Source organism: Stigmatopora argus, chromosome 16 (genome assembly GCF_051989625.1).
Source record: "Stigmatopora argus isolate UIUO_Sarg chromosome 16, RoL_Sarg_1.0, whole genome shotgun sequence".
NCBI lineage: Eukaryota > Metazoa > Chordata > Actinopteri > Syngnathiformes > Syngnathidae > Stigmatopora > Stigmatopora argus.
The window spans coordinates 3846494-3854936 of NC_135402.1; the positions used below are offsets into that span (position 1 = coordinate 3846494).

General features: G+C 40.7%; 1 protein-coding gene and 1 long non-coding RNA gene across 11 annotated transcripts; one reads left to right on the forward strand and one right to left on the reverse strand.

Moving 5' to 3' along the window:
* Positions 1-526: 526 nt before the first annotated feature.
* Positions 527-3504, forward strand: LOC144090816 (uncharacterized). 5 transcript variants are annotated; one of them, XR_013305513.1, is made up of 9 exons: positions 527-709; positions 1279-1365; positions 2233-2324; positions 2413-2504; positions 2593-2684; positions 2773-2864; positions 2948-3055; positions 3141-3160; positions 3425-3504. It is a non-coding gene; the product is annotated as an uncharacterized LOC144090816 (long non-coding RNA). The 5 variants fall into 5 exon arrangements; XR_013305510.1 differs by having other exon boundaries at positions 2948-3160; XR_013305512.1 differs by having other exon boundaries at positions 528-709; positions 3141-3504.
* Positions 3505-3550: 46 nt separating this feature from the next.
* On the reverse strand, positions 3551-8329 carry dtwd2 (DTW motif tRNA-uridine aminocarboxypropyltransferase 2). 6 transcript variants are annotated; one of them, XM_077622651.1, is made up of 10 exons: positions 8002-8329; positions 7469-7559; positions 7157-7251; positions 6659-6857; positions 6411-6539; positions 4907-6218; positions 4638-4715; positions 4012-4077; positions 3840-3929; positions 3551-3661 (listed from the first exon to the last, which is right to left on the reverse strand). In XM_077622651.1, exons 1-6 carry the CDS (start codon positions 8157-8159, stop codon positions 6039-6041), a joined length of 852 nt encoding a protein of 283 aa, XP_077478777.1. In that variant the 5' UTR covers positions 8160-8329; the 3' UTR covers positions 3551-3661; positions 3840-3929; positions 4012-4077; positions 4638-4715; positions 4907-6038. The 6 variants fall into 6 exon arrangements, with proteins under 6 accessions (XP_077478777.1, XP_077478778.1, XP_077478775.1 ...); XM_077622652.1 differs by having other exon boundaries at positions 3551-3649; positions 3786-3929; XM_077622649.1 differs by having other exon boundaries at positions 3786-3929.
* Positions 8330-8443: the final 114 nt, after the last annotated feature.

The window sequence follows — 8443 nt, forward strand, 5'->3', positions numbered from 1 at the left end:
GGATCAGTTGCAATGCATATTTGTGAATGATAAAAGTCAATTGCACATTTGTCTAAGGAAATATGAAGTGTTTCATGAAATGTTTTGAAAAAGGATAGTTCATTCAATTTCAATATTTTCCTAATGTTCTTGTGCTTCTTTACACCAAAACAAAGGAAAGACATGATATTTTGGTTATTTATAGCAGAGCATGGTATAATTTTAATGGTCCGGCCCACTTGACATCTCCCTAGGCCGTATGTGGCCCACGATGCGAAATGAGTTTGACACCCCTGGTGTATATAGTAAGGCTTTTTTTCTTTTAAAAAAAACGACATAGTATAGTAAGGCTTTTTTTCTTAAAATACGACATAGTATATAGTAAGGCTTTTTAATTTGTAAAAAATGACCATGTATAGTAAGGCTTTTTTCTTTAAAAAATGACCATGTATAGTAAGGCTTTTTATTTTTTTTAAATGACCATGCAAAGTAAGGCTTTCTATATATTAAAAAAAACGAACACACTCTTTTACAGCATCAAGACTACAAAAATGGCGACTATAGTACGTCATCTTCCAAACATGGTCATTGAGTCGGGAGGACAAATCACCTCCTATGGGCGTGGTTACGCCCATTGGTGACGCAGGTGCGTAAATTATGCACATGCGCAGCATCGCGCCCCTTGGCGCAGCCATTTCAATGCTAGTCGAACGACTAGCACCCAAACGAGGTAAGCCCTAGACTAGAGCAATTTACTGGCCTATGTGCATTTTTAACACCCTACCGGGAGATTTTTTTAGGAATCAATTGAGCCAAAACGCCAACAAATCTGTTAGTTTATTGCCAGGTCGAACACACCGTCGACATTTGAAGTATGGGCTCCTAGGCATGTCACTAGCTAGCTTAGCATTAGCCTCACGACATTTGACTTCAAAAGTATTTTGTCCGTAATCTCTCCATTATTGAGTCGTGGGGGAAGACTTCATTTTATCAAACAAAGCCGAGATATCAACGGTCAGTTTGCCAGGTGAAGGTGTGTTGAATGTAATGATCGTTTTCACTGCGATTGCTAAACGCCCTTTTCCAATTTGTAATTCTGTTTTAAAACAAAAATCATTTATACAAAAATTGTCAAGCCGACTTTCCCCTAGCTTTTAACATCAGTCTGTATATTGAATCGCTTTGTCTGGAAAGGGGAAATTAGCACCAAGCATTCACTAACTTATTTTCATTCTTTATCTTGATCATTTACTTGAAGATTTCTCTTTCCTGTAATAATTGTTTGCACTTCCCAAATAGCTTGGTTCAATCAAGATGCAGCTATTCCCGTGTGTCCAGAACCATGCACACCCTTGAGGGGAGAGGAGACTGGGCCAAGGTATCAAGGTAATACTAATGACCAAAAAAACCCACCTAAACACATCTGTTGAATCTCCAGTCTTTGTACAGTGGGACCTTGTCATACGACCGCTCGTCATACAAAATGCTCGTCTTACGGGGGAAATTTCGATCGAATAATTCGCCCGTTGTGCGGTCAAAATTTCGTGATGCGACCAAGCCAGGTCTTTTTTGCATATCTTTCGTGTATAACAATATTTACGAGCACGGAACGAATAATTCAGACGAGTTCCTCCTAGGACCAGGAAACGCACAACGCGCATGCAAAAAGAGGGCTTTCTGGGTAATGAAGTATACTCCTGCACACAACACCCGTAGGCAATGGCAACGTTTCTCAGAATAAAACTTCATTACCCACAATCACTACGTGGGAAGCTCAGCTATGTCATTTCCTGTTATTCTTTCTTAGGAAAGGTCCCGCCATCGTTCCTTAAAGACTATTTCTCGTTGGCAAGTGGTCGTGCGTTATCCTATTGTGAGGACATTTTGTGCATCATTTTGGGAATATTTTGAAGGCAATACAACAGCAAACAGTCCATCGATAGCGAACGTGAGGGCGGAGGCGTGGCAAACCGCCAACATTTTATTACTATTAAACCACTAGTTATGTGTTACTTTGTTAATAGATGGCGAATTAGAAGAAATAAAACATGTTTTCCAATCCAATATCCTGTTTTTGGTGTTTTTTCAGAGGGCTGGAACAAATTAATTTGTTTTCCATTCATTTCAATGCAAAACGTCCGCTCGAGTTACGAGAATCTCGTCATACGAGCTCATTTCCGGAACGGATAAAGCTCGTATCTCGAGGTACCACTGTATATGATAACTTTAGCTCTTTGTTTTTGCACGCACCAGGTCCATGGTGATGTCCAGACCCTGGAGGACCAGGTGATCTTCCCAGGTTGCCCACTTGAAGATGATGCATCGTCTCTGAACTCTGCTCTGAGGTTAATATTTATTATTTAACCATTTCGCTCGTATCTCGAGGTACCACTGTATATGATAACTTTTGCTCTTTGTTTTTGCACGCACCAGGTCCATGGTGATGTCCAGACCCCGGAGGACCAGGTGATCTTCCCAGGTTGCCCACTTGAAGATGATGCATCGTCTCTGAACTCTGCTCTGAGGTTAATATTTATTATTTAACCATTTCGCTCGTATCTCGAGGTACCACTGTATATGATAACTTTTGCGCTTTGTTTTTGCACGCACCAGGTCCATGGTGATGTCCAGACCCTGGAGGACCAGGTGATCTTCCCAGGTTGCCCACTTGAAGATGATGCATCGTCTCTGAACTCTGCTCTGAGGTTAATATTTATTATTTAACCATTTCGCTCGTATCTCGAGGTACCACTGTATATGATAACTTTTGCTCTTTGTTTTTGCACGCACCAGGTCCATGGTGATGTCCAGACCCTGGAGGACCAGGTGATCTTCCCAGGTTGCCCACTTGAAGATGATGCATCGTCTCTGAACTCTGCTCTGAGGTTAATCCAGTATTTTCACGCCTATTTGGCGCATCGTTTCTTACGCCGCAGTGTCAGTAACGAGTGCTATTTCTGTATTTTAGACACACAAAGCACGCACTATTTCGTCAGACGCATATGTTTTTCATATGGATTAAGATCGAAATGCGATAGCGCTGGCTACCGGAAGCAGCTTATTTCCGGGTTATATTGTAATGTATCCAAGTCAAAACATTCCAATCTCACATTATTTTATTGACTAAAGTTGCAATTTACTAACCCCCTCTTATTTTATAGGTGATGTCCCGATCCCTAAGGTGAGGAGGATTTCTTTTTTTTTTTTTCAATCAGAAATTTCAATAAAAGAGATTTGAGTGTCATTTGTCTTTGTTAAAACACTTGGAGAAAAAAGACCCAAGACCCTCAATGGTCTTTTTTTTCCTTTTAATTTTTGGTGTTTATATTCTAAGTGTTTTATAATTTAAAAAAAAAAACGGTTTATTTTTTAGCCTGTTGCAATTTTTCTAAGTGTTTTTTTCCTTTTTTTTGGTGTTTATTCTAAATGTTGCTTTTGTCTACAGGTGGAGAACATCAGCTACGCCAATCAATGTGATCCTAAGTGTGCAAATGTATTTTTTTGAATAAAAATTATAAAATGTCATGTTGCTTGCATTCCTTTGCTAGTTCTATGAAGAAAAATACATGAGTATATTTCAAAGATTTTATTTTCCCACTGAGAAGTTCACATAGGTCTTCCAGCATTTAAAGATGAGGTGGTGTTTCCATTGATGAATCTCTTCTTGGCACTGGATGGAATTCTGGGGAGAAAAAAGAGGGTCAAAGCACAATAGACTAAGTCCAACATTAAAAAAAAAATAAACTGGGGGCCAGTTAGGTCAAAAGATTTGACCAAAAAACAACACTAAGTTAGGTTTTACCAACATGAGAAAGACCCATCTCTCTTTTCAGATGTGGTGGGAGATATGGAAAACATACTGGATAGGGGCCCTCAAGATGTTGGTGTCAAAGGCTGCCACGCTCCAAAGTCACCTTTCTTTAGCGTTGATTTGGTAAACTTGGGTGGCCCTTGAAGAGAAGCAAAATAGAGTATTTTTAGTACACATGACATGAAAATAATAAATCAAATAACCTGAAAAACAGGTCTTACGTCATACACGACTTCTTTGGTCTTGTAGATTTGGACAGCTTCCACCATCTCCGTGGCTTTAAACCTCTGCAAAACACCACAGCATGATTATGTTATTGCTTATTTAACCATTTTGATGCACAAATGACTCCCATTCAATCAAAAAAATAAAATACGTCTCACAAAGCTCTTAGACGGAGGAAAAATGGTTGTTTAAACGAGTCAAAAATGACCCCTGCGCTACGGTTGAATGAATGTCTCGCTTAGGTTTTGTCAAAACCACAATTAAAAATCAAAAGGTCCAAGCCCTGAAGTCTTCCTTTAGGAAAGGGAAGGGCAAAGGTATATACGTATTCTAGAAGTGTACTGTTTATTCCTTACACCTCCACTTGATGGCACTAGTGTGAGTGTGAGTTACCCACACAGGAACTTGCTATTAAAAATCAACGCCAACCCAGTTAAAGTGTCTTCATTCAAAATTGGAGTGTATCATGATGCTAAACAAGCTAATTTAGGAAAGCCGTGAACACTGGTCGCTGATATCTAAACATTACTGTGACAACAAAATGTCCCGAATACGGGATGAATAAAGTTATCCAATCCAATTACACGGGTAGAGGAATTAGAAGCTATTAAAAAATACTCACTTTGCCGACAAACTGCTCCTTTTTGGCCGTTATGGCCACATTCTTGATGTTTCCCAGGAGTCTGTCCTCGTTGAGGGACTGAAACACACAATGGAAGGGTTACTTTTTAAACATTAAGAGCAATAGGTGACGCAATGTAGCCAACTTGCTAGCAAACATTTGTGTTTGCATCCACGTCGGGGCTACATCACGCCAATGAAGCACGTTCCCGTCAAAAAGCACTCTTGACATGAGAACTGGGGCTACGAAATCCCCAAAAGACAAAGTACCGAACGCGCTGCATTGTCCTGGAAGAAGTTTGTCGGGTCTTTTTTCGGGAAATCGTCAATTCTGAGCAGCTCAGCAGTCCAACGCGCCCAGCCTCCGGCTCATCCGCCATTTTGAAAAATGGCGACGTGGCGGCGGGTCTTTTGAATTCTGACCACAGCCACGCCTCGGCCACGCCTATTACACATAGACACAAAAAAAGAGATCGTTTTCATCATAGAGTGCATTAGTCAGGGGGCTGGGGCTGCAAATACTTTTAGGTTGGGCATTAATACTTCAAAACAAATACATTGTTTTCATAATAACGTACTGTAAATACTTTTTGGTTGGTCTTTAATACTTTAAGATACAATATTGCACATTATGAACATTGCGGTGACATGCACTTCAGTGTTTGTTTTTGACTTCTAAGGTTATATACTTGGATATGCTTTTTCAATTGGGATTCATTTGGCTAAACTTTATACTATACGTATAGTCATAAAGTGTGTCGCCAGGGAGATATCAAACTACTTTATCCCTTTCTTTTGAAAAGCTTAGATGAAAATTCATTTTTCATTTTGTGTTACCAAAGAAAAGGGGCACAAAAAATGATTGAATGAATTGAAATGATGCATATTGTGAAAACTGGTAACGTGAATGCCCAATATCTAAGTTAATATATTAAATAGTTTTATGACATGAAATTGGAATTAATTAAATCAACACTATGTATTTGGTCATTTTTTGTGGGTGGTCTTCTAGCTGAATGTTCATCATAGCCTTCTGAAGGATCTAAACTATGGACAAACGACATCACTATAACATCACCATGATCATTACAAAGTGTATTCAACCACACATTTTTATTATTATATACATTTAAATTAAAACACACTCCAATACTACTTCATGTATACTTTTTTTTCAATAACATTCAAATTAGGCGCTGTTGCTCATCTCTAAGCACTTCAAGTTTTTCAAACATAATGCAAAAATATACCCTGGTGAACCAAATAAGACCAGGAAATATGGAAGGTGCAATAAAAAAAAAAAAAGTTATTTACCTTAAAAAAAAGAACGTGTCCTTTCAAAAATGAAGCAAAATAAATAAGAGTGTCCACTAGGCCCGAAAACACTGGTTTATTCATGAGATCATCTCAGGAGGCAGTTGTGATCAGTGACCAGCTTCTCCAGCCTCTTGATCTTCCGCTTGTTCTTGGGCATAGTTTTGTCATACATGCCGTTCTTCAACAGGTGCTCCTTGCTGTGGTGCACCTGAGCACCGTGCTCCAGCTGGAAGGAACAAAGGGCCTTCAGTGGCTTTAGCAGCACCTGAGGTCAAAACACAGGGAGGACAAAAACATGAGAAGCAAGGCGACTCCAACGAATGGCCCAATTATATGTATGACGTTCTGATAGGGCGAAACCTGGGTTGACGTCACTAAGATCGGTAAACTGTCAAGCATAACCTCATGTGGCGAGGTCAATCTACTCTACTGTATGATTTTTGCCCCTTGAATGTACCTCTTGAAAGATGTCGTTGCACTCCAGGATGGAAAGAGCGACAGCGGCACACTCCAGGGTCGACAGGCAGATGTTGGAGGGCTGCGTACGGATCACGTACTGGCTCGACAGACTTCTGTTTAGCTGTACCTGGTGGACATAAACTGGGGTTAAAGACAAGGATGAAAAATAATGTCATGTTCAGAAGCATTCACTGATTCCAAAACTTGCTAATGCAGGCTAATTGTTATTGTATTCACTCCACAAACCTGTTTGGGGAGATGGAGCATGCTGTTTTTGAGGAAAATGTTCTTAGCCTGGCTCCATGTGCCATCGATGAGGATAATGTTATGCGTTATGGCGTTCTCCTGTGGTCGCTGCATTAAGTCCTCCAGGTTCCGGGAGTTGGGGCCCGGGTACAGGATCAATGTTCGGCTGTCCTGGCATACTTCGGCTAGCTCTGGGTTCCTGAAATAATAATGATTAAAAAAAGATATTGAAATAAAGAAACTGAAAACCATGTTTTCAAAGGTGGAGGTGAATTTGCTAAGAGAATGTTGATTGGGGTCGTTGTTAAGATCACATTTCAGTTTCAAGATGACTAGAAGGGCAGATGTGGTATGAATAAAAAATGATTGTCTGTCTCTGTGTGGGACTACGACTGGCTGGTGACCAGTTTAGGAAGTCTACTGTTCTGGATTTATTTTTTTCTATCGGGATCTCTATGCGTAAGAGTCTGATGAAAAGTTCGAGACGGTGCTGCTTACTTAGCCTCATTAAAGCGCCTCCCGATTATGACGTTGCACTTTCCTGGAGGCAAACATGCAGCGAGAAGAGGCACCGTGCGAAGAACTCTGCTTTCCTGAAAGGGAGGCACATATAGAAGAACGGAAAGCGTCAAGTGGAGAAAATAATAATAAAAAATGTATTCATTGTTTAATATTACTCATCGGCTGCCATTGACCAACGATCGCAGCCAATGCTCCCGCATTTTGGAAAAAATCTAAGGATAAAAGGGCCAATTTGAAATCCTTTTACATGGTTCTTCCTTGTCAAAATAAAGTGGGTCAAAGATTCACCTCTGCGGGATGTTGCACGATGTAGAGACATGTGGACACGTCCAGAGGTTTTGTGGGCAGAAAGGGACACAAACACACCTTCTGAGGACGCCTGCATGATGATGGGAGAAGGAAACATCATTTAAACATCTACCATTTGTTCTTTAGTCTAACTTAGGGGTCAGCAAACCGGTCCCTCAAGGGCCATTGTGGATCTTTGTTTTGGTTCCAATCGATCCGATACAAACAGTTTAACCAATGAGGTTCCAGCTTAAAAAAAAAAAAACAGCACCTGGCTGCAATCAATTAAGACACCAGATTGGTGAAATATGTCGTCTTGTTTGTTTGGTATGTATCAAATCTTGCACACACTACGGCCCTTTTGTGAAATAATTTAAGGACCCCCGGTCTAACTACTGGAGAAATACAAGCTCGAATGGCGAGTACGTATTATTTAAAATGCCAAACTGGGCTTTCCTTTGCCACCGTGCCGATTGGCAGCTCCGTTTGCTTAGCATTAGCTTAGCTTGAGTCGGTGTGATCGTTCTGCTCACCGGCACCGTAAACACGTCGGTCTTCGCTCACTAGTTTCGACCGGTAACGCCGCCAGATCACCGAATGCGTCGACGAAGCAGTCATCGTCGCTCCAAGTGTCCGCAGAATCGTCGTCTTTCTCGGGGGAGCGTGGCTTGCTGGAGGAGACGTGCTCCATGGCGAGGAGCTAGCTTGTAGCTCAGCTAGCTAGCTTGTAGCTCAAAGATGCCAAAAGCTAGCTGGATACACGGAACTACAGTTATTAGACGGGGTTCAGCTACCAAATAGTAGTACTAAAACGACAATAACAGGAGTCACAAAAGTCATTTCACATCTGCCATTTAATGAACATCAACAGAGAACGAACATTTTTTTTAAACGTACGTATTATACTTTTGTCCGTTTTTGTTTTAAAGACTACCATACCCAGGTGTCCTAGCAGAGTACGTCTCCCATTATTTT

Coding starts and splice junctions, on each gene's coding strand:
- dtwd2 (XM_077622651.1), bottom strand. CDS start 8,159: ATGGAGCACGTCTCCTCCAGCAAGCCACGCTCCCCCGAGAAAGACGAC. Junction 6,858..7,156: donor AGGCGCTTTAATGAGGCTAA/GTAAGCAGCACC, acceptor TTATTATTTCAG/GAACCCAGAGCTAGCCGAAG. Junction 6,540..6,658: donor TGCTCCATCTCCCCAAACAG/GTTTGTGGAGTG, acceptor TATGTCCACCAG/GTACAGCTAAACAGAAGTCT.